At 41.3% G+C, this 26243-nt stretch overlaps 1 protein-coding gene across 1 annotated transcript; it reads right to left on the bottom strand.

Moving 5' to 3' along the window:
* Positions 1-266: 266 nt before the first annotated feature.
* Positions 267-23182, bottom strand: TXNDC5 (thioredoxin domain containing 5). The gene is made up of 10 exons (XM_051610579.1): positions 22931-23182; positions 17473-17622; positions 14646-14751; positions 13259-13355; positions 10864-10979; positions 8608-8694; positions 7135-7275; positions 4204-4286; positions 1081-1210; positions 267-410 (listed from the first exon to the last, which is right to left on the bottom strand). Exons 1-10 carry the CDS (start codon positions 23164-23166, stop codon positions 288-290), a joined length of 1269 nt encoding a protein of 422 aa, XP_051466539.1. The 5' UTR covers positions 23167-23182; the 3' UTR covers positions 267-287.
* Between the last annotated feature and the right edge of the window lie 3061 nt (positions 23183-26243).

Below are 26243 nucleotides of genomic sequence, written 5' to 3'. Positions count from 1 at the left end.
AAATGCAGCAATACAACCAATGCTGAAAATACTCTCAATTTGCACAGTAACTACTTGTTAGTTTTCCTTCACACACACAGGGTAGCGTGTCTTTAACACACACACACACACAGAGGGAAGATACCAATGTTTAGTACATTCAGTTTTCCTAGAAACAAACAACAACAAAAAAACACCCCAACGTCCCCTTCCCCCCCCTCCCCAATACACTATTTGAAAATTAGCAATGATTGCAATCCCTCAGCTACTGTACAAAGACAGCCAGGGACAGAGCATCCAGACTTTTATTACAATTCATCCCTTGCTTGACGCAAGACAAAGCTATGCAGGGATTCAAGGTCTCTCGTTCCATTGTGTTCACTGACTTTCTTTCCACCTCGGAAAAGCAGAAGTGTAGGGTAACCACGTACCTTCAAAAGACACACACACATAAAAAAAAAAAAAAAAGAATAAGAAACTAAAGTCCAAACTCACTGGTACCCTTCATTTGTATTCACCTGACTCAGAAAAGCCATCAAACCCTTCTAAAACAGTAAATCATTTTAATTAAAAAAAAAACAAACCAACCAACAAACCAAAAAAACCAACCAAAAATATAACAAACACCACACCAGAACTCCCATTGCCAACCTGCAATTTCTGAACAGATGTAAGTGAATGGAGTAACACACGATCTTTCAGGCTCTTCCATCAGCACTTGGGAATGGCAGCTCCAGTTCTGTTTTTGGTTTTCTGCCTACCAGCACCATAGGACTTCTTTTTTGTGCTTTTCCTAGGAACAGAACTTTGCATCGGCTACCCCAAGACTGATTTGGTGCTTTCACAGGGGGAGGCTTCTTAAATTAGGGACTTCTGCAGCTTTATCCAATAATAAATATGACCAAGTCTGAACAAACAGTCCGGGAAGGACTCGGTGTCACCAGGTGCTGTTCTGAACTACCTCTTTTTTCTGGCTAATGGAGAACACAGCTGCAGTGTCACCAGGAAGCCACAATGCAGCAGCTGGCTCAGCTGCAGGCTGGAGCCTTTAACATTTGGTACACAATCCTATCCTGTTCACTTCAGATCTTTCACACTTACAGAAAATCTGTTGCAGACGTTACGTTCCACAGTGCAGTCTACTTCTGCTATTTTGACATCAGTCAAACCTGGAAATTGCTCTTTGGCAAGGTTCTCCCAAGTTGGAGCCAAGTTCTTACAGTGACCACACCTAGAAACAAAAGAGAGATTTGTTTAGCAGATATACCCTCCAGTTTATCTGTACTGTCTTGCTGCAATAGCTGTAAGTTTAACTAGCTGCCTTTCCTATCCCCTCATGATTTAGCCCTCCAACTCCCTTGTACTATTATGTCAGTAAATGAGCTAAGAAAATGAGTGATTTTATGTAAGTTATGCACTGAAGGAGTTTCTGGCCTTTGTTAGTCTCATCTGGAATAGTATTCTGGATGTCAGTGCATTAATATTTTCCCCTATAGAGAAATACAAACCCAAAAAAAGATGAGTAAAGAGAACATTTTAATTAAAAAAATTTTGCTTAGGAACAAACATTTTAAGAAATGCATAGAATGTCTGCAGTACAAATTATGTCTTCAGGTAGCATATGACAATTATGTGTAGCTAAAGCTACACAACCTGAGTTTAATTATTTAAATGAGATTTTAATTTCTCCACTAAACTTCTTCCAGTGCCTAATGGCCTCCTTGACTGTAATGCACTTTCTCACTGAAGGTACTTTGAATTTTAACCACTACTACTGTACCTTCAGACAGATCTGCAATGGAATTGTTTGATGGTCAAAAAGCTTTATGTAGCAAATAAAATAAATAACTAAATAAATCAGGCCCTATTTTGATTTGCATCAAACAGAGAATCATTCCATCAATAACACCAAAAGGCCTATTTCTGCTTTACTCCCTTACATCTCTACAGTAAGATGAGAATGCAGAGCACAGAGCACACACACACTGAAGCACTAGGGTCAAGACAGAAAATTATACTGTAAAATGGCAGGAACTATAGTCAGGTATTAGTTTGTTTATATTTTGAACTTGGCTTAGCCAAGTTCATAACTTGAACTTCTTACTGCCTTCAAGAAGAATTCCCAAAGCACTTTAGACTTTAAAGCTGCATTGTTCATTCGATTCTAACTCAGCTGCACCTTAATTGGGTTATTAAAACAGCCCCATAATTGCCTTGAGGCTAGATCAGGGCAGTCACAAAAAAAAAGAAAGATGCCTCTGCAGAAGTTTTCTTAATACAAGCCAGTGTATATTTAAACCACCTTGTTAATACACAGTGATAATATAACAGCATTTCTGACCATGCAACAAAACTACTAGAACAGGATGATTTTATGCTCACTATGCAAGTTAACATTAATATTTATCCAAAACTAACTGAAAGACACAACAACAAGCAACAACATAATAGTGTTTGCTGAGCCCTACATAAGTTAATCCACTTGGAGGAGAAAAAGGTCATTTATATGCAGAGTGCTAGAACTTCTACATAAGCCCAACTTCCAGAGCTAAAACTAGGATACCAGCTACATAAATATAGGAAGTATTTACCTAAATGGTGGCTTTCTGAACAGTGCAGCCAGGGAGTACACAGTAGTTTAAGACATTGACTCTCTGCATCCTGGACCACTATTTCTCAGCCTGCCATCCAACACTGATGGTATCTGTGAGATGCAGCAGCATCCCATTAGAATCTCAGGAGATAAGGGGATAGTTAAGGTGCAGCACCACTAAGGGAGCATTTATTTATCTCAAACTTTTCCAGGAAAAGCTTCGCAGATAATGAATGCCCACATATGCCTACAAGCCCTGCATTCAGACATCAGAGTAGATGCTCCTTTGAGCACAAGTGCAATCTGAATTTACCAGCCAGGTCTGCTGGTGCTGTAGTAGCAGCACAGTCACAGACTGAATTTCAGTTGCTCCCAGTGTACAGAAAGGATAAAGGAAGTGAAGGGCTGGAAACATGAAAGGTATTGTGTGTCTATGGGCCCGGTATTTCTTAACATGACAGATGTTTGCTCACATCCAAAAGCAGACCTTTCAGACCTAAGAAAGTATCCAAGTGGCTCTCACACACCAAACCACACTGCAGTAAAAAGGGTGACAACACTGGAAAAGACTGCATCATTGAGATTTACATAACATGAAGCTTTCCCTGGTACTTCTTGCCTAAAATAAGAAACACACTCAAACCTACTGTCAAAGTTAAGCTGCAATATTTTGATGCTCCTGAGCACATTTAAATAGGGGTTGTGTTTGCTTGTGTTGCTTTGCAAGGGTGACCTTTTACCACCACAAACAAAATTTATTTCTATATTTTATATACTGCACTGATAGGATGCCAAGCGATGAAATCAGAGATGTGTTATCTTTAACATGGTAAAATATACCTTAATTTTAATCTTTCACCCCCTACACTAATCTTCATTCTATTGGCAAAAATGCTGGGCAATGGAAGAGAAAGATGGTGTGCAAGTTTCCTGAGAAAACTGCAGAGAGCCAAGTCTCTTTTTTTTACTCAGAAAGTAAACAGAAAGAAAGGGGTGGAAGTATTTGTTCTGTGATCTTGTAAGACTGAAGTCTTCCCCAGAGCTTGGGTCCCAGGCTGCGCTGGATGTGCCAGTAACAGCAGATGCCAGGTAGGTTTTTCCCCCAACACCATCTGCATTGGATATTTCTACCTTGAGTCACTATAAGAACATATTACATGGGATATAGTCTTAAGGACATCTCAAAATTGTCACTTGTGCAAAATAGTTTTTTGTCTGTTTGAAGAGTAACAGCTGATTATCCATAGCATTTCCAAGTGCACAAATGAGGCTTCCAGGAGAGATTGCTTGTGGCAAGACAGGGCCTTTCTCAACACAGGTGAGACACTCCCCTCACTTTACTAGGAGCACACTAAGCCTGCAAAGCTTCACTCTCCTTGCTCCCCAGCATTACCTGGAGGCTGACACAGTAAAGCTTCTCTGTCAACCTTTCCACAGAGCAGGATCCCAAGAAAGCTAAACCAGATTGAGTTTTCTTGCTGTTAACTCTTGCCAACACACACATTCTTCAGTTAATTCATTTTAGATCCAGACAACAAATACAGTACTGCACAACTCCAAGACTCACAGCAATTAATGCACTGACAGCTCAGACCAGCAATAATCCTAAACAACAGGTGCCAGCTTCTTACCATGGAGCATAGAATTTAATAAAGGTGATCCCCCTAGCAATGGTTGCATCAAAGTCTTTTTCAGAGAGGGAGAGCACTGCAGCCTGTTAAAAAAACAAGTAGTCAAAACTTTTTGAATGAATATAAAAGCCAAACTTTTTGTATATAAAAGCCAAACAAGTTTTTAGCTACCTGAATGGGAAACTCATATTGTAAAAGACATTATTATTAATACATTTAAAATGTAAAATACATTATTTTTGATATATAAACAAGAGTAGGAGCAGCACACCTCACTTTAAGCCCTTGGCTGCTTTCCTCCCCTAGAGACATGCAGAGAAATGCGTATTTCACACTGAAATTCATCCATAATTGAAAAATCAAAACATCATGATTTTCAGGGGATTTGCCTGTATCCAACTTTTCAGTTGTTGGAAAAAAATCACCTTTACTTTAATACAGAGTCATGCAAAGGAACAACTCTGAGAGGAGTTGGCTTAAAGCACATAATGGCCATCTGTGAGTTTAACGATGCACTTAAGGCATTCTAGTGATGTTCCTCTGCTACATCACAGTGCTGCATACATAGAAAGTGATGTTACCAGAAACACATATCTGTGTCTCAAGAGGACATCACCACACCATATTTGCATGGACACCAGAAGAATTTTTATGCCTGACATCAGAAGCAATGACATGGGAATGATAGGAGGATAGTACGTTGCTTGCAGAGCATCTCAAATGAGAGCACAAACCTCATTTTTTGCATGAGACCCTTAAGGGTGGGAGGGATTAAAAATAAATCAATCTCATGCCTATAAAAGTTTCAAATTCAAATGAAAACAGTAGAAAATAGTGTAACTGACAGTATTACCAATTCTACTTTAAACCCAGTAAGATTTTTATGAAGAAAAGCCAAAAAGAAACTTGACATTGCAAATTAAAGGTACTGGATAAACATTTCTGTAAGTAACTGTTAGTTGATGAAATCAAGTTATTTCATTAGGTTGAAGTGTTACTGCCTACACAGAATTATTTAGAAATTATACTAGTTATTAAATAATTACAAATAATTAAATGAAGAAAAATTAATGGTAAAGACATATTCTTCTATTCTGAATTTCCTAAATGGATATCTAGAACAGATGTTCCAAACATAATTTGCAGTCTAAGATACCAAATTTGAATAACCCTTAAACAACATCCTCCCCCTGATCTACATTTTAAAGATCTGCAGATTACTATCAGAATAGCAACATAAACCATATAACCACAAAAATAAGATGAGTATCAGATAGTTCATTTAACTTGATTTCTTCAGAAAATACAGCTTATGCAATCACAAATCTGAGCATCTCCTGGTCCCTCTAACTTAACCCATATGGATAATTTTTGAGTAGTATTAGTGATGTTTGGCAGGGGAGAAGTCTCACGGACACAGAAGTTCAGCTTCCGTGAAAGGACTGGCAAATACTTGGCCCACTTAAGACATGGGGCAATCCATGTAGGAGTTCAAGTCTGGGACATAAATTTGGAGTTTGAACTCACTGCTTCTGCTGCCTGGGGTACCAGCTGTGGGCTGCTGATAGTAAATGCAGTGTTTGCTGTCTTTTGTTTCAAAAGTCATGGGAAAAAAAAACAGAACTAAGGTGTCTGAAGTTGAGTGACCAAGAAACGGTGGCATCTAAAGCTGTGATGTAAAGTTACAAAGTTGAGCCCTGTGCTCTGTCTACTGTTATTTGGCAAAACAATCCCCCCCCACCATATTTTCCTGTTTGTATATGTTCTGGTGCATGCAAGACATAAGTGGGAATTTGCATCACATTTGGTTTGTGTTATTTTTATAAAAATAGGAAGACAACTAATTAATTTATGCATTGTACCAATACCAGTTTGTTCAGATCTCCCCTTAAAAAAAAAAAAAAACACACCCTAAAACTGAGGGGCATGAAAATTACAAATCTATGTTGTCTATAATGTCTGCTAAGTCACTTTATATAAGATGAATAATACTGCTGGGAAAGTCAACTGGGAAAGGTAATATTCTCCTGCAAGTAGCTGCATATAAGCTGTATTTATGTTAGTGATTTTAAGGCTTTTTAATTACATAAGTTCATTCTATGTCACAAAGGAGTGTAAACCACCATCACTTATTTTCTAGGCAGAAGTATGTTTTCCACATCTGATGAAAATGTATGCTTGAAAACCATCCTTAAATTCTCAACCTCACCAACTTTAAATTCAGCTACAAGAAAAATGGCAGAAGAAATGCCAAAGTGACTAAAAGAGACAGAAAACTAAATTACAATGAAGCACAACCATGCAAAAGTGATAAAGTTGTTCCTGCCAATTCCTTGGCAACATTCATAACCCCTGTAGCTCCTACAACCAGGATTAGAAGAACGAGCCTCCAAACTTGAGGAGTTTTCTTGTCACAGGACATACTTAGCCACATTCAGATCAGTCTTCATAATCTTTGCTTGTTTGTTGTTTCTGCAGGTAGTCTGTAAGTATAGGGTTATAGGACCCTGGCTTTTTTTTATTATTATTAGGGGCTTAGCAGAGTGCACCAGCCTCCTGGGTCCAGATGAGATTCTAGCAAGAGATGTACATCTCCACAGTGCAGAAATACGCTGTCATACAGACAAAGGTGCCAGCAGTTCCACAGACCCAAAAAGACCACATTGCATCTAAACAGCTTATTGCAACCATAAATAAAAAGCTAATTTTTTTTCTTCTTTTCCAATTAATTAGGTTAGTAAAAGCATCACTAGGATTTATGGTCTGATTCCACTCATTCATTACTAAAAAAAGTAACAAGGAAAGTATTTGGTACAGTTTACACCTAGAAACTGTCAACCTATCAGAGACAGAAACACATGGAAGACTCAGATAGGCTGCTGAAACAGTTTGAACACTCCTAACATTGCTGCAGAGAGCAGAAGCACTTACCTCAACATGGGTGGGTTCCTCAGGTGGCTGTGGGGCTTCAGTGGGTTTATCTGCTGGTGGCTCTTTCTCAGAGCTCTGTAGTTGGGAATCCACATACTCCTTTAAGGAATCGAAGTCCCTCTTCCCTTTATACTGGTCACCCTACAATTATCAAATAGTTTGTGGAAATGTGTAATGCAGTTAATCTAGCAAATAAATAATTATCAGCAAATCATAAGATTGCAAAGTGTAAGCATATTCATAATAAATACAACCTATAAATCTAGTTATTAAACCTCTCCATGGCAGTGCATTCACTCCACATCTTCAGTATTTGCCATAGATTCTTCTGAACCCAAAATGAACAAAGCAAAATTTTGTGGAAATGAAAGGCATTTTAGAAATGGAGAAGCAAATTTTAGAAACTTTTCCACTTTGACTTTCATTTCTCACTCCAGTCAGCTTATTTTCAAGACTTTATTTTTCTGAATCTAAAACTACAACAAATACCCCTTGCTGTGTGGTGATGGTCTCTGTTACCATGAAAGCTCTGCCCAGTGTTTTGACAGGGCTGAAGGACTGACTTGCATGTCACCTGAACTATCCAGTTCTCTCCTCTGGCCCACACCCTTGTCACACATCCTCAGAAAACCCAGTGAGACAATGCTCTCTAGAAATACTCTCAGGCAACAGCACCTAAACTGGACTGGGTAGCAAAACTTACATATCTGATACTCTAGATGTTCAAAAAGGAATGCAAGATGAATGGGGCAAAAACCTCAACCCCCCTAAAACATAGTGGGTAAGAGCTCAAAGGGTAGTCCTAGATTCTCTGCTTGCAGACCTATTTTTAATACCAATTAACATATTTATCTTGAAAGTGTGAAACATATGATAAGTAACACTATTCTTTAGATTATATTTATTTGCTGCTGTTCATGTTTTTATAAATATTTTACTTCCCCATAACTTCAGAATATTTTAATTCTTTGAACAGCTACAGAGAAAAATGTCAACAGGGCCACAGGACTCTCATGCAGCACCGTATGAAGTGTTCAGATTTATAAGAAGGTAAATGTGCATCACTCAGACATCACAGATAGGCACCACTTACAGATGAGAACCTTTTCGCACACTTTGTGAAAATTAAGTATTTTTAATTATTTCTATTTCATCTTTTTTCCTGCTCCGTAGGAGGTAAGATATTAAGATAAAGTACACTCAGAGTTCTCTTACACAGTAGCATAATTCGAGATAATACTTACGGATTTGTGAACATGACAGTGGTTATTTACAGAGCACAAAGAGCAAAAGCTCTAATTCTATCTGTGGATGAAGGATACCTCTTCCAGTACCAGACTGAACTTCCAACATCCTTCTGTCTCAGACATTCCTATATGACCACTTGATCTTTTTTTTTCACAGAATGCAAACATCATCTGAGTAGTATTCAGAAAAAAATGGTCTGATCTTTTGCTGAGCTTGCAGACTCACCTTCTCACCATTCCTAAACCAGAGGAGTGTGGGATAGCCACGAACTTGAGTCTCAGAGCAGACTTCAGAATGCTGGGTACAGTCAACCTACATTTTGGAAAAAAATTTAAACCACTCAGTGTATAAAGTAAACATACCAGCATCACAGCCTCTCATGTTTAAAATCTGAAAGAATAAAATCCAAGAACAAGTAATACATGACTTAGCAAAACTCAGTACCAGGTACTGTCTTGAGAAGGATTATGTCTGTCTTCCACACAGTGGTTTGGTTGTACAATTGGGAGGCTGTGTGCATGATTATTTTGTTTTAGGAGGTATCAGGGAGGAGGGTACAGATAGAAGTAAGTAGTAACAGTTACAAAGAACAATGTAAGAAGTACTTGGTATTCTCAATTAATAAAATCACTGCAAGGACAATTAAGAAACAAAATTACAATGTGTGAGAGATTTAAAGTTAAGATATATTGGCTCATCCATTTTTTAGAAAGACTACTCTTTAAAGACTTCAGAAGACATGTCAGCAGCTAGCAAATTAACTTTACTCCAAGGAAGTTACAAGAGCAGAGCGACGTTCAATATATCATAAACCAATTTGTGAAGTTCTGAAGTTTATAATCTTTTTTGAAGCAGAACAAATAAATACAACAAGCACTGGAGGCTTTGTTCGATACAGCACTTGGATTTTGAATTTTACATTAGAAACACATTGCTCCAGATCACTGAAGATCAGTTCTAAAGATTAAACAGCATCCTGCCAATAGGCACCATTGCTGTTAAGACCCTACTCCCCCAGATTACATTAAAGTCATGGTTCATCCTCCGTAGAAACAGTCGTGTTTCCTGTTTACTTCCAGACTTGCAATCTTAGCCCAGACTTGTTTCAAACAGTTTCACTAGATACACAGTTACACAAAATCGACTAGGCATCCAGACAAATTTTAGTGGCTTTATTAAGTTGCAATTATCAGTAACAGTAGCTGCAAGCACAACAGATTTCGGAATAAAACGAATTTGGAATTTTTTTTCATGAACTTACTTAAACTCAGCAAGGATTTTATCAGGCAGAAAGCAAGGTTCTCAAAAAGTACATCAGCAGATGTAAGATTTGCTACAGACAGCATCAAAGGAGCAATAGCCTCTGATATCTTCTTCTCAGAAGGAATTTTAATTTTATATCCACCAGGTCTCAAAATTGTATATATAGCTATATGTGTATATATATATGTGTGTGTCTTCTCTAAAGTTCAACTATGGTGACCTGCTCTGTACATCTACAGCATACCTGAATTAGCAGATTTTCAAAAGCATTACAGATAAAAATAATTAAAAACAAAAATAAATCAAGCTCATCACCCCTAGTAACAGCTGAAAGCACTATGAGGGCAGAGACAGAGGAGATAAGGGGGTTTTTGTCTCTCTGCAGGTCTGACAACACTGCTAACTGTTATGCAGTATTTCAGATAAGTGGAATCCCTCTGGAAGCTTAAGAACATGAAGTTGAGCCTAGTCAGTTTTCCACCATTGTCAAAAACAGAGGGATTCACATCATGAGCCACCTTGACTTAGGTATGGGTCAGCAAATAAAGCCAGTAACTGCAATTGCCAGACCACCTCCATACCTCCACATGGAAGTCACTCCACGTACAAGTAATAAGCTCTCATGGTAAATACACCACAGAACCTGGTTATCAACCCTAAGGGAAATAGTAAAGCAGGACAAGATATCAGTTTTTATGGTGGGAGACCCCCTGAAACCTTTAGAAATTTCTGTGGGGGTAAAGAGGAAAAAAAAAAAAAGGAACCAAGAAATATTTCATCATAAGGAGCCCTGTCAGTCTAAAGCTTGCTAAGGAATCCAATGCTGTAAAGAGCAAATTAGAAGTCATCTTCTCACTCAAAATAAATACTGGAGTCTATCAAGTTCTACAAATAGCAAACATAATTTTAAAAAAATCTCAACATACTATTTCCTGCATAAGCATTAGACTTATTCCAGCTCTCTCTGAAACACAGTGCGCTAGCTGTGTTTCTAATAAGCCCTTGCTTAAAATGAGGGAGAATCCTGTCAACTGTGGATGTGTGAGAAAAAAACCCAAACACAAACCATCCCGAAATTAAAATAGAAATTATGACAATAACAAGATTTAAGAGGTGACAAACTAAACAATTGTTATTTGCAAATCACAGCCAGAAAAGCATGACCCTTGGCTGAAACATTTACACAAAACACACTTTCAGGCTAAGCACTTCACCTACCTTGCCAATCTTGACAGTTTCTGAATGTTCAAAGGCTTGAGCCAGCTGTTCCCAGGTTGGGGCCAAAGCCTTGCAATGACCACACCAAGGGGCAAAGAATTTGATAAAGTGATTACCTTTTAAGTCAAAGGAAAAAAAAATAATTAAAAAAAATTAACTAATTTGGAATGAATTTGGCTGCAATTTAAGACTAGGTACTAATCTCAGACTGCAAATTTATCCTGGTATTTCCTGAGTTAAAGATAGGAAATACTGTGAATTGAAGGCCAGGACAGAATACTTCAGCAATTAGGTTTGCAGTTCCACATTGTTGCCAGTTTCCCTGAAAATCCCAGCAGCTTCACAACCACAAGCCAACAAATGAGATACCAAAACTAATACTATTAACCTAACCATTGCTACAGTGTCTAATTCTACCAGGTCAATCACTTGCCCTATTATAGAGTAGAAAGAACCACCAAGGAGCATGTATTTATAACAACATAAAAAGTAAGCATTAGATTTAAACATTTATTTGGAAACACAACTACATGAAGTCCATGAACCACCTAGACAATTCTGTTCAGCTTTCCGTTCTTCTGCCCTGCACTTTTTACTTTAGTGTCAACTATTCAGAAATCCCTGCATACAGTTGATTTTTGCAGTGTTTTATAGAGAGGAGAGTGTCTGTACTATCTCCTACTAATGTTTAGTTTAAAAGTATCATCTTAACTGCAATGTACTAGAATATGTAATTTCCTTCATTTAAGATTACTCTTAACTCAAGATGCTGCACACTTTTGCATACATCAAGGCAAGGCTCTGTAATATGAAATAAAAATGAACTTAATTAAAACAGGGGAAAGAAATCAAATTAATTTGATGGAAATGCCACTGACTGGAGAAAAGCTCTTTTTACCAGTCTACTTTGATGACTGCCTTGGGGTTGATATTACTAGAATTCATTTGTTGCTTGAGGGCTTGTTCACAAAAGGAGGTCAAAGGAAAGGCATCATAAAATAACTAGGAAATGCAGTCACAGTGTACTCCAAGTTGCCTGGTCTGCACATGGAAGACTTTCCAACTGATTTATGTGCTTTGCTTTGGTGAGCTGCAAGCTGAAATATCTCATTAATAAGAACATCTAGTAAAAATCAGCCATTCTATACCACTTATTCTGGTATATTCTCTTCCCAAATGAAAAAATAAAATTATTTTGCCCTAGACCAACAAAAGGGGAACTTTTTAAGAACAAAAGTCAATCTTCCAGCTGGAACTGCTAAGCCTCCCACTAAATTTAAGCCCTGAACTTCTTGTAATTGAAGTCAAGAGAGGATAACAGCTTTGTAGATTACGATAAACCTGCTCAACCATTGGATTTGACCATGAGAATGTCTTCTATGAATGCCAATGTATCCATTGCAATAAAAATATTTAAACATTTACATATACACTAAATGTAAATGTCTTCTCAGACTGTAAAGCTGTTAAATACTTAGCATCTCCCTGATGGCTTAAGAGAAAAATGTATGAAGAATTTTGATGGAATTCTGTGTTAAGCCACACAGGCTGGGAAATTTTAAGTTAGCTGCAAAAAAAAAAATGCTCTTCCACACTTGAAAACGTTTATCAGTTATTAAGAAGCTCTAGCAGCTACCTCACTGTTGGTAACACATGGGCACAGATAGTTAATTTAAGCCAGCCTTTGTTCTTAAGAAAACTGATAGAAATGGTAGGATCATCTTTTGCTATTGCAGCCCAAAGTTAGTATTTTAAGATTTTTGCTCATTCTCTAAAAGCCCACTGTGGGGAAGATGAAACTTCATGTTAGGTATCACTCCTGGCATTACTTCTAAAGCTTTCAGACAATACTGGGTTTTTTTTAAAATAGCCAAACACGTGAAGTGCTTTGCCCACATTAATTCTGGAGGAAGAAGGCAAAACAATGTCAAGTAAGGGGCTAGATTGGAGTGGGATGGAGGCAGCAAGGAGCAAGCAGATGGATTTTATTTATCCAGAACAGCAGTCTGGGATTAAGAACAAGACATCACCCAGGGAAAGAGGAAATGGGACTTGCAAAACACAAGGTGAGTGGCAAAGCTGTGATTGAGCAAGGAATTTGGGGAAAGGGGCAATTTAGTCAAGCAAACCCCACTGGCGTCTTCCATATGAGTAGGGGCCTTAATTTTACTGCCTTCTCCATGGAGTGCCATTCTTAATCTTTCTTATGGTGTGCAATATATAATTAAACTACTGCAATTTTTATACAGTCTGTAGTTTCATCCTCTTTTGCTAGGTATTACTGGAAAATAAAAGTGGGAAGGAGGTACATTGAAAACTAACATTTCTGTTGCAGACTTCCCACTACCGATGTTTCCATAAGTGAGTAAATCTTGCCTACAAAAGAAACAGTTACCTTCTGCTATGTGCATCTTGAAATTATCTGCTGAAAGTTCATACATTCCCTGCTTAGGTTCAGGGGCTTTTGGTGGTTCCACATCAGATTCTGGATCCTATTCATGAGAAAAAATAACTTTTGTCTCCTACAGTAAACAGACAATATTTTATTCCTGCATCACACCATTCTGTCGTAGTGCTGTACACCCTCTACTCTGAAATTTTAAAATCCTACAGCAATGCCTTTATTTAGCTCAATTTAGGTACCTAATGTTTCTAACAAACAACTACTTGAAAGCAAAATGTGAAAGACTATCAGACAGAAAAGAGCTATCACAGTCACTGGAATAACAGTGTCTTTCATTGTGCTGTAGTATAGTCACAGAACACAGGAATTGCTGTGGCATCATCACGTCACTACATATTCATACTCTTAGATTGCATAACTGTTTCTCCATAGCATCAGGCATCAGACACATCTGCCACCTCACCAGTGTTTCAGTGGTCTTTGGGCCATTTAAAAACAGTGAGTGAAAAAGCTATTTTCTGTTCCCTTCATGCCATAAAGAGAGGCATAATGGCTCCATGAAGGCAGCAACAATGGAAAAAGAGTAAACATTTTGCAGGTATAATTTGCAGCAAACCCATTGCCACTTCAGAAAATCAAGTGAATACTTTCCAGGTACTAGAGTCAGAGCTGGAAAGAATTTTTTTTAGGAACCTCAAAGTATACTTCATAGCATAGTTTGGCATTTAATTATTAAAAACACCTTGCTTGTTTACAAATAATCACATTCTAACTGTGGTTCAACAATCACCAGAGCTTTATCTTCATTAGCAACAGCAATCATATTGAATTTAGGCAAGGCTTGGATGCTATATCTAAGTGCTGCCCTTTGACTCAAAGGTCTTCCTAGTGATGGAGTTACCTTACCCTACATAACTGATTATTTTAAACCCTTTCTTCAAGCTACAACATTATAATAAAATAACTGAGCTAAAGATGCCCTCCATGTTTTAAGAGGTAATTAAGCCCAACACAAGCACAATTTATAACTTATAACATATTAGAGCTAAATTGCTTTTCTTAGTCTAGAAACATTATCGCCCACAGGTGACAACTGAATGGACAGTAAGAATTGTATCATAAAATGGCAAAATACTAAACATTAAAAACTGCATTATGTACTGTACTTTTACATACAGGAAACAAAGGGCAGGTCACAGGATGATAGTTTAATTACTATTCTGACTTATGTAGAAGCTGTTCCATATTGTTATTGCCACCTGACTTTTATTTTCAGGAGCAGAATACCTACTGGAAAATTAAACCTAACCTATAGAAGTTATAGATGAGCAAGCCTGCAGAACACAGTATTTCCTTTTCTTATTTCCTTTCCACTTACAGATGGTTCCTCATTTAGTTTCTCCAACATCCAGTTTTCCAGTGCCTGGAAGTCCCTAGGGCCTTGGTATTTCAGAGGTTCTTGTCCTGGTTTAAGCAGCTTTAGGCTAAAGGACCAAAACAGAGAAAAGAATGATGCAAAGATTTTCACACAGGAAACATTCTCAGAAAGCTAACAAGCTTTCCTAATCCACAGCAATGCAACTCAGGCTGCAGTAACAGGTCTTTTGACTATTAACATTAGCATCAGGTGTCTCCCTCAACTTAGTGGGTCATGGCTAGAACTTAGGACACTTTTTCATTCACATGTAGGCTTTTAGTCAAAATTTTTAAAACAGCAAAAATAAATACCATGTTAAAAGTCAACATAGGCTAATATTACTTTGATTAATAAGCAAGAGCAAACTGCAGCCTTAGTCATAAGCTTAATCATTCATTATGTCTATGAATCCTATTTTAATTTCTAAAAGAGCATCAATTTTGTTTTGTTCACCCCTCTCTATTACCAAAGGAAAAAATATCCAATGCTTATTTTCCCAGGAATTTCTTTCTCAGGTGTCATTCCCCAACTGCTCTTAGAATGTAGGACTTTTCATGTGGTATTAAACTGATTAAAAACACACTGAAACAAGGCAGTAGGACATGGAGGCAAGTGACTGATTGTAAGGATTCAAGACTTCGTAACATTTAACAATTGTTATCAAAACTTTTCAATAAACTACCTAAAGCTTTACTATTAAATATTTAAATTAAAATCAGAATATATTTGGTAAAGGGGCAATACTGACTTCTGACTTCATCTTATTTTTTAAAGAAAATCATAGTTTCAGTTACTCCTGTCACCTAGCCCTCAGTTCCCTTTGCCAAGCTGTCATTCTGTACTGCTTTTTCTTGAAATGTTTCTCTCTTCTTGTTCCAACAGTTGGAAAAAATGAACATATTCAAATGTTGAAAAAATACATAATGCAAATACATTCCAAAGAGATAGGAGCTCCTGATGTCTCCTCTGTTTAAGGAATTCTTGGATATTCCTTGTGATAATAGAAGGTCCAAATTTTGGGCCAAATTAGTAACAAGAAGGAAACACAAAAATGAAACAGAGGAACGTCTAAAATACACCTCACAGCAATACTTTTGAAGAGTAACAAGGGGAAAAAAAAAAAAAAAGCAGCTTAAAGAGCCAGCTGCACCTATATTTTCTTCAAATGAGTAGAAGTTTTGTCTAGTTCAGTTGAGAGAGTATTTTGCAGCACCAAATAATCAATCCTAGGGCAACTGTACTAATGAGTGTGAGGACGTGCTCAGCCAGTTTTACTCTCAGGAGAATGGAAGGGGAATGCAGCCTTTCCTCAGATGGGTGTTTGGAAAAGCAGTATAGGAACCAGCACATCCTGGACTTGTGACAATCCCTCTGTGCCTGAGGAAGCTGTGAAATTTCCCTTGCTGGAGGTTTTTAAAAACAAGCTAGTTGAAAACTGACTCAGACAGGAAGAGAATTGATCTCATCAATTCCCCTTCATCTCTGTATTTTCATTACTAGCAGATGACTGCTAGTTGTACTTTTTGAGTAGATGAAAGCAAGCACTAACTAATCCTAGATATGCAGTGACCTTAAGGATGGGGGGAGGAGGGGAAACAATTACACATCCATTCATTTTTTTTTCTTATTCAAAATCTCTGTCACTCCTTCTGTTTTACAAGGAACAGCACCACAATATAGTCTATTCAAATATGAAAAAATGCTCACTTTTGGGAATATTAAAATAGAGTAGCAGTATTCATTGTTTCTTGGTATTTCTAGTGGAACTAAGCCACAAACTGCCCTTAAGGACCATTCCTATTTCAGCAAGGACTTTGCTATTTATAACTCTTGACTTCTGTCTACTCAGTTGCACTCATCTGCGCCAAAGTGTGTGCAGCCAGTGGCATGTGTCAAGTTCAGGCTGTTGCTGGGGTCAGCAGTAATAGTGGACAAAACAAGCAAAGGGAAAGAAACTGAAAAACACAGGCTGTGGAAGGGCTACAGATATTACATTCTCCACTTATCCCCAACTAAGATGAGTAATTAGTAAAGCAACTGAAATTATCCCATCCATTTTTTCAAGAAGCTTTGAAGAACACACAAGTGAAAAAAAATCCCTTTGCTCCTTTTTGGCAGCTAAAAAGGGAGTGCAGGTATCTAACTCCAAAGCACTATGCAGGCTGACCTCTTACAGATACTCTAGATCATGTCCTCTGTACCAAAGGTGAGGTAGTAGGGCATATTTCTTTTATTACAGATTAAGTTTAACAACCTAGGTGATCTCCTAGATCAACATCAGCAAAATTACCTAGAACAAGTCTGTACATCATCCCCACTGCTATGCTAAGTGATATTATTAATTTATGAGCACCAAGTTCTCTCAAAAATGTAAGAGATCACCTACACATTGATTTTAAGAGTGCAGTGTACTGACAACCTGTGACAAGTTATTTTTAAAAGTACTGTTACCAGAGACCAGCTCTATCATGCATATCACAGCTCTATAATGTACTGTGGCTTGAGAAAGAGGTACTCGAAAAGGACAATTCTGGACTTCATTTAAACACAGCTATCTTCCAAGACAAAAAACAGTTTCTTTTTTTTAAAAAATAAAAATAGTAGTATGTATCTCATGATATTTGGCATCATGGTAAAAAGTCTTAAAACGCACATATGGGGTCCAAAGGGCTACAAAGAAACCCACTGAAAAAAAAAATAGCTCAGAAGTTAGCTTCAACAAATTGGCAGAGGATAATGGAAAACTGAAAAAGAAAGAACTAGGAGCCAGGCATCCTATGATACTTACGTAGGGTACCCTCGGATGCCAAATTCAGAGCAGAGTGGAGCATCTGTAGTACAATCCACTTTAGCAACATAGACCTGTGGGTTATCCATATTGTTGTATTTATCTCCCAAATCATTCCAAGTTGGCTGGAGACGCTGACAATGTCCACACCTGCAACAGAAGGAATGAGACATTTGTTTAATAGTTGCTGACATTTAGAAGGGGATGAATCTATGGAAAAGTCATATGCAGAATGGTCAGAGACTTTTATAAATTTAAAAACAGTGAAGTCAGAAATCTTCCATACTCGAGCACTGTTACACTATGCAATACTATTAAGAGTCGTAGGACACTGCAAACACATTTCATGAAAAAATTGTCCAGAGATGAGAACTTCTCAATACTACCCTTTAACACTCAAAGCCTGCTGAACTTAGTGAGGCTATTAAGAAAAGCAGTCTCAGTCTTCCAGTTTCCTAGAAAAATTCTGCAAGGCTATCTAGCTTTTTTTCTGCTCTCACATTTCAAAATACTATATATTTTAGCAGCAGGTGAGAAGATAAGAGTTTCTAGCCTCTTTGTAAGGCCACTTGTGCTTGTATGTGTCACAGGAATTGTATGTAACTCGCCAGTCACAAAACACAGTCAGGACTGATTTCTGAACAGGGTTTCACAATATCCTCCCAGACCATGCTTTGTCCCAGCAGCACACCATTAACTAATTGTATCTGCATATAGCATATACACAGCCATTATTCTTCTGATTGCTTTTCTAGTCATTCCAGTCATTATGGAAATAACTTATTCATGTAACTACAATGAAAAAATTTAAGGAATGTTTTTTTGCTTCTCTTTAATGGCTGCTTTTGACAACCCTCCAAGACATCTGAAAATACATAATTGGATTAACAGAAAACATTCTCAGCCTGACAGTATGAAAGCTGTTATTGCCCTTGGCATGACCTAGACAGGTCTACTTTGTTAAGTAACAAAGAAAACATCATTAGGACTTGAAGAAAGTTGCTCCCATTTAAAGCAGTTTCATTTATACAACTGGTTTTGAGTCCAATTGTAGAAAAGCTGCACGGATTCACACCCTTCCAGGTATCCTGGTATCATTGAGGCAAAAAATAACCTTGAGATTTACTTTAACATAAAGAAGGTATTCTGACCTTAGTAAGGGCCTGTCACAGTCAGTCACAGAATTATTGAGGCTGGAAAAGACCTCTGAGATCATCAAGTCCAGCCTATGACCTAACACCACCACATCAGCTAGACCACGGCACTAAGTGCCACATCCAGTCTTTCCTTAAACACCTCCAAGGATGGTGACTCCACCACTTCCCTAGGCAGTCCATTCCAATATCTGATCACTCTTTCCATGAGGAAGTGCTTCCTAATATCCAACCTAAACCTGCCCTGATGCAACTTCAGGCCATGCCCTCTTGTCCCGTCACTAGTTACCTGGGAGAAGAGCCTGACCCACATATAACTACAAACTCCTTTCAGGTAATTGTAAAGAATTATAAGGTCCCTCCTGAGTCTCCTCTTCTCTAGGCTAGACCACCCCAGCTTCCTCAGCCTCTCCTCGTAAGACTTTCCCTCTAGTCCCTTCTCCAGCCTCGTTGTTTTAACAGTGACATTGGGTCATCCCACGATGTGCATGAATGCAACCTCCCATATGATGGAAGGCAGTAAGATACAATCTGTTCTTACTAAAATTAAATATTCCTGAAGTATTTAACTTCAGAGTAAAGTACCTCCATAGTGAACTCTGTCATGGAGCTTGAATTAAGGGGAGGGTTTTGGATTTCCTGGTGTCTTACCCTCACGGCTGTGAAGATTTAAAACAGTAAATGAACAATGGCTAGTGTTAGAGAGCACGGAAAACTAGGTAAGGCGAAGTAATTAATTTTTTTCAAGTGCAAAACAGAGCACCTGTTCTGTTTGTTCAGATTGTTTGCATTGTACACTGTGATCTCTACTGTACACAAAGTTCCCCTTTCCCTTCCCTCTTCAGATTATATGAGCTACTATTGAAAGCAAAGCAGGAAAATCACTTGTATGTGAATCAGTAATCAACTAGTTAGTCCTGGTTTTCAAAACCATTCAGCATGGCATAGAAGGAAATGGAAGACAAGAAAGTCTCCCAAATACTTTTCCTGAAATTCCTAAGGTCTAGCTGCAGAATATATAAAACCAGAGAAGTCAAAGCCATGCAACATCACACGCCTTCCTTAGTTCCACATGCCTACAGAGTCTTTTGCATCTACCACTCTACATTACATCTGGAGGAGGCTCTGGAGGAGCAGCCAGTTCTGCCACTGGGGATGAGGGAGACCTGGGTGTCAATGATGAGTCCTGCCCTTCCTTCCCTGCATGGGCTGGGAAGATGCGAGCATTCATAATCTCTGTTTACAAATATAAATGAAGATCCAAAAACTACTAACAAGATCCACTTTTCTGAAAAAAACCCCAAGCCCCTGCTTCTTGTACGCCACCACCATCAGGAGGTATGGGTGAAAGGATGCTTGCTGCCTGTAAGAGTTTGCAGATGGGTTGCACATTTTAACTCTGAGCAACCATGTGCCACAAGCACTCGTGCCTAGAGATTATTTTGCTGTGGCAGTATCTTCAGAGTACCACGCTTCTCTACCTCACACTGACAGGCCATGGCTCCTCCCTCAGGATCAGTGCTTTTCATGTGCAAAACCGGATGGCAGTCTTCCTGGGCCATGACCAGAAGGGATGTAAAGGTACATAAGGACCATGTATGTCAAAGCTGCAGTTACCGATAAACCTCTGCAGTCAGTGAGGCACAGAGATATTTTTGGAGGCCACCAGTAGAGCTTAACCACTGCAACTAACAAGGGCAGCTCCACAGCAAGATGCAGCAGACATCAGTACCCAACTAAAAACGTTGGCAGAGCCTGGGATAGACAGGTGTAACAGTACAAGCAGCATGGGACCAGTCTTGCTCTGGAAAAAATAAACCAGCTAAAGTAAAATCCTGTCAACAGAGTTCAATTAAACAGCAAAAAAAAAAAACGCTGGTAATCAAGTCTGCTTCAACCCAGTGGACTTCCAGAGGTCTACAAAGAGACAACGTATGTTGAAAAGATCTGTAAAGGTCAGAATAACACAATGAAACTACTCATTTGAGATTCCTTCCAGGTAGAGGAACCAGGGGAACCTCATTCTGCTGTAGACAGGCAGCTGGCATGGCCAGCACCTTAAGAACATCTAGTGCCATGAAGAGTAACCTGCTCATGGTTCTGTGCCTTGTCAAGTGTAGCTACCAAGAGGGACAGGTTGATGATTGAAAACCGTAGACATCTGATGGCAAATTACTTGCCATCTTTCTAGAGCAGCTGGCAACATTTGCAACAAATGTAAGATCACACCTGTACCACTGCTGTCTGGTAGCAAGACCCTCAGCAACATTTGTTTCAAGAATCGAGAAGAGTTACATGGGTTCTGTCTGACCGCACTTCCTGGTAGCACTGATGATGATGCAACATTAGCAGCATCCATAGCAATTTGAAAAACAACCCTGGCTGATCACTGGGTTGTTTGCTAGGCTTCTCCCTTGCAACTGCAGGGAACACTGCCAAAATGTATGCCTCTGTGAGCAGCATCAGATCAGCACATTAACATCACCTAGGAATAGGGCAAGATGCTCTAATGTAGACCCCAGGGCTGTCAGTTTGCCACCTGATCCCACTGAAGATAAAACCACTGGTATGTCTAGGCACCTCTCTCAAGCACCTGGACATTCTCCTTGGACCCAACACCTGGCCCTGTTGCAGCCTATTAGGAGCCAGAAGTCCGGGCCAAGGGCCCTGAAGCCAAGACCCAGCTATCTGAAGGCTTGCTGAGGGTGAGAACATCACCCAGAGAAGCCACAAGAACTCTGGGAAAAGAAGCAGCTCCCTCGTGCTTGGGCTGGGCAGAGATCCTCAGCCCTCCCGAGGGCACATCACGGCCCAAGTCTGCAAGGCCAATGCTCTCTTTCACGTACACATACACTGGACTCTGCAGCAGCCCACTTTGCACAGGGTCTCCCGTGAAGACTGTGCCAAGGGAAAAGCCCAGCTGGTTTTAAGGATGCCTGTGAAACAGTCAAAGCTGGGACAGGCTCAGATATTATCACCTGAAAACAGGACAGAGCAGAAGCATTCCTGCTCTGCACAGGCTTTGCATAGGCCCTACAGCACCCTCGGGCAAAGGTCCCTCACCAGCAAAGTCAGGTGTCCTCCACTTCTGTGATCTTCAGAGAACAGAGGCAGGCTTCTACTTTTTGAAGCTTTTGCTTAGCATTTTTGTTTGGCATAAACAAGCTGATGTTAATAACAACAACTACAAAAAAAGGAGCAGTTCCTCAGTTTTGAAAGGAAATCCTTTACTGCTGTTGATTTCAAAGAGCATCATGACTCACACATGCTTAAATGGCACCATGTACCAACAATACCTTAGGATCAAAAGATAACTTCTATAAATTGCTCCCTTGACTTTTTTTTTTCTTTTACTTAAATTTAGGAAAACTTGGAGAGAAAAAAACCTCAAACAAGCAAAAACTAACCAACCAACCCTAACAACAAAACTCCAAATAACCCCTACTGGGTGTCAGTAAGGGCAGGGGAATAGAGGAAGAACAAAAAAAGAGTATGAACAATCCCTACAAAGGCCCGGAGATGAGAGTCCTCTTGACAGCTGTAACATCCAGCAAAGCCCTGTTCTCCCCCTCTTCTCAATCTTTCTTGTGTCGAACATACCAATCCTGGACAAAAGCCCAGTAGGTCCCGTGCGAGTCCAAGAACTCTCCAGCTACCCACGGTCCTTGGGGACACCGCACTATCACCACACTGCTTTTGCTGCAAACGTATCCTTAGACTTCATGACTGCAGAGAAAGCGCAACTTCTGCAAAGTACTGGCGAGGCTGAGGAGCACAGGGTTAAGTGACGGTCACCAAATTTCCAACTACAGCCAGACAACGCGGGCACACCCGCTCTTGGTCCCTCGGAGGAGCCAGGTGAGGCAGAGCCAGGGGAGGGTGCGGAGGAGCCGCCGGGGAGCGGGGCAGGCTCCAGCCGCTCCCCTCGCCGCCCGGGCCATCCCGGCCGGCACCGCCGGGCCCTGCTGCCCCGGGCCCCCCGGCGGGGCTGCGGCCAGCGCGGCCCGGCTGAACCCCCGGGGGCAGGGCCAGCGCGGCGGCGGCGGAGGCCCAGGCCAGGCACCCAGGAGGCCTCGGCTCCAGCTCCCGCTCGCCGGGCCGGCGCTCCTCAGCCCCGGCTGCCACGCAGCGCCTGCTCCTCCCCACCACCGGCCCTGCCCGCCCGCCCGGGGCTGAGGGCGGCGCGACCCCGAGGCCTCCCCCCCCGCGCCTGCCGGCCGGCCGGGCCCGGCCGCCTCCCGCCGCCACGTCAACGAGGGGAAGAGGCGGGCGCCGGGCCGCGCCCCGCCGCTCGGGATACCCACCACGGGGCGAAGAACATGACGAAGTGCGGGGCGGCCGCGGCGCCGTGCCGCAGCATCTCCGCGCTGTAGAGGTGCCGCCCGTGCGGGTCCGCGCCCGCCGCCTCCGCCGCCGCCGCCGCGCCTTGGCCCGGCTCCGGCTCCGGCTCCGCTCGCCCCGGCCGGCCGCACAGCACCGGGCCGAGCACGGTCAGGGAGAGGAGACGCCACCAGGCCGGGCGGCAGCGGATGGCAACCATGGCAGCGCCGAGCGAGCGAGCGAGCGAGCGGCCAAAGCCCCGGCCGGCTCCGGCTCCCGCTGCTGCCGCCGCCTCCCGCCCCGCCCCGCCCCGCCCGCCCCCGCGCACGCCGGCCCCGGCCCCCGCCTCCCCCGGGCCCCGCACCCCCTGCGGGCGGGCGGGCAGGGCCAAGGAGCGGGCTGTGCCCCCGGCAGGGCCGGCAGCGCCCGGGGGTGCTGGGGGAGCAGCAGCACCGCAGCCGCGGGCAGACGGGCGTCCTAACAGCGGCGGCAAGGGACAGTGGTGCTAGAACACCATCAGGATGGGGTAACCGAGAGCTGACGCAGCACCAGCAAGAAGTGTCTGCATTTCTGTAATTGCTCTCGGTTTTAATTATTTTCCCACTAGGTTTTGTTGTGGTTTTTTTTTTTTTTTTTTATCTTAGCTCGCGGGTCTTCGAGTTTGGGGTAGCCGAGTGGGTAGAAGTCAGCGGCTCAGCCTAGTTTAACAAGAAGGTGCAGGCAGATGAGCAACGTCAGGCGAGTGTGTGCCGGCCCGCAGAGGCGGGCACAGCGGGCTGCCCGTCGCACCTGGCGCCTCCGCCGGGACCCGCACCACAGGCTCAGCCCGCACCACAGGCTCAGCCCGCACCACAGGCTCAGCCCGGCGCGCTCGCTCCTCCCTCTGACAAGCTGCTGCCTGCAGCTGAGCGCACTGGTGTGTCCAGGCAGGCAAGGCTTCGCTTGGCACTGTGTCTTCCAGGTCCTCCTTCCCCTCGTGATCCCTTCTCTGAAGGCTTCCTTCGAACATCGCGCCTCTCCTGCAGGACCTGTGCCGGCAAGGAGCTCACTGCGTGGCTCATGTGCATACCTGGCTGCCTGGGCTGGGTTCCACTTACAGCCAGTGCTGGTTCTAGGCGCTCAGCTCACATTTATGCTGCCACATCTTTGCAAGGGCCGTCATTAAAGCCAACAGAAATAACTGAAATAAATAAATTTAAAAGGCAAACATTAGAATTAGAGATACATTTTCTTGAAAAAATCACTTTTGAAAGCTACTGTCTGCCTCAAGACTCAGCTTCCAAAAATACCCTTACTATGTATATCTGAAGCAATTACAACGGACTCAAACTGCATTTATGGAATCATGGAATCATAGAATAATTTTGGTTGGGAAAGACCTTTAGATCGTTAAGTCCAACTATTAAACTAGTACACATCCAAGTCCACCACTAAACCATGTCTCTTAAGCACCACATCTACACGTCTTTTAAATACCTTCAAGGATGGTGACTCCACCACTTCCCTGGCAGCCTGTTCTAGTGCCTGACAACCCTTTCAGTAAGGAATTTTTTCCTAATATCCAATCCAAACCTCCCCTGACACAACTTAAAAGCCAAGCTAGAAAGGCAAGCACGGTCCAAAACAATAGCTAATCACCAGAATCAGAATTTAGGTACAAATCAATCCTTTGACAGCAGTAAACTTTTCTTTGAATAAGGGTTTATTTCTTTGCTCCTCAAATTAAGTGACTAACTATGAATTCAAAAAGAAAAGCAAACAAACAAAAACAAACAAACAGTGAACACAAGTGCACATTATTTCCCTCCTTCAGCATGTGGAAAAATACCAACAGATCCCCTAAAACAAGAAGGCAGTTGTGGAAAGGGTGAGAACGATCAATCCTCAGACCTTGAAGTACAGTGTCCCAAAACAACCAAGTGAATTGGGTAACCACTGGAAGTACCTCCTCTGGTTAAACAAGCTGGTTTCTTTTCCAGACAAGTGTATATTTGGTCTGTTTTTTTTCTCTGTATACGTAGCATATTGAAAAATAGACTTTTAAATTAAATTAATGATCCTCTGACCTTAATTAAAAAATAGATCATTAAAAGCTATTTTGAAACACTTTTAAAAATATATATAAATTTAGGGTTTCCTTATAAGAGAGAGACCACACAAAAATGACAGAAGTATGGCATCACTTTCAGTAGAAACAAGAGAATATTGGTTCAACACTCCCAGGATGAACAGGTACAGATTACAGTTAAACTCTTGTCAATTGGCAAGAAGTACTGCTTGGTCAGAACTGCTGCTAAGAATAAATGTTTATCTTAGGTTATCTCTTTCTTCTCCATAAAATGCTAATAAGATCAATGTTGCTTATATAAATTAGCATTTGCAGCTTGCTGATTGGGATCTTGATTAAAACTCAATTACTCTGTCCACACCTCACTCCAGCTCCCTGCTCCTTTTGCCTTTGGAGCTGATTGACTTCCTTTTTAGCTCTCACCCTTCTGTTGCTATTAACTGCATTGGAAGTACAGGAAAAAATATGGAGAACAGTGAAAGTATCTTTGCAGGTAGCTTGGTAGCAACTGTGATCTCTAAATTTACTTGGAAGAACACCCACGAGGGTGGGTGTTCTTCCCATATTCCCTATTCCCTTGCTATAATTTTCCACCCTGTAATCCTCTTACCCTTCTTCTGCACCCATATGATCCCCCAGTGCAGCTCAGCAACACCACCTGGCCTGCTCCTCCAGCCACACAGTCTCTGCTTTCCATGCCCCAGACGTTTTCCCAAGGATAATCTGTCCCTGCTCATTAGCAGGGGTTTCCTCCCAGCTGGAAGCAACTGACACCCAGGAGCCGAACTTCCCAGATGCCTGTCCCAGTGTAAGCGCCTGGGCACCACCATGGAGCAGGTGAGCTGGCAGGAATTGGGGCAAACTGTCCCAAGGACAAAAAGGTCACGGACAGCAACTGCTTATACTTTCTGCCATTGTTCCTCACCCATCAGCACTTCACAGCAGCTCATTCTGGATGACAACCTGCATCTGGGGGAAAAAGGATCAAAGTCCATCAAGCTATAGGTAGTAGATTATGTTTGCAACAATGGATCTAAACTAACCACCCAAACAAGAGAAAATTGCCAATACACAGCAATCAGCCTGCAATATTTATCAACAAGAGGGTGTCAAGTATATGTACACCATCTCTTCTCCATGAGCTTGACCTCAGTTCTGGAGGCACAATTAATCTCAAAATATTTGCAGAGGCATAATTCTGATACCCTAAACCCAGCCTCTGGTTTCTG

Source organism: Apus apus, chromosome 2, assembly GCF_020740795.1.
Source record: "Apus apus isolate bApuApu2 chromosome 2, bApuApu2.pri.cur, whole genome shotgun sequence".
Classification (NCBI taxonomy): Eukaryota; Metazoa; Chordata; class Aves; order Apodiformes; family Apodidae; genus Apus; species Apus apus.
Note: the sequence above shows the minus strand (reverse complement) of the source record. Positions and strands in the feature narration are given on the sequence as shown.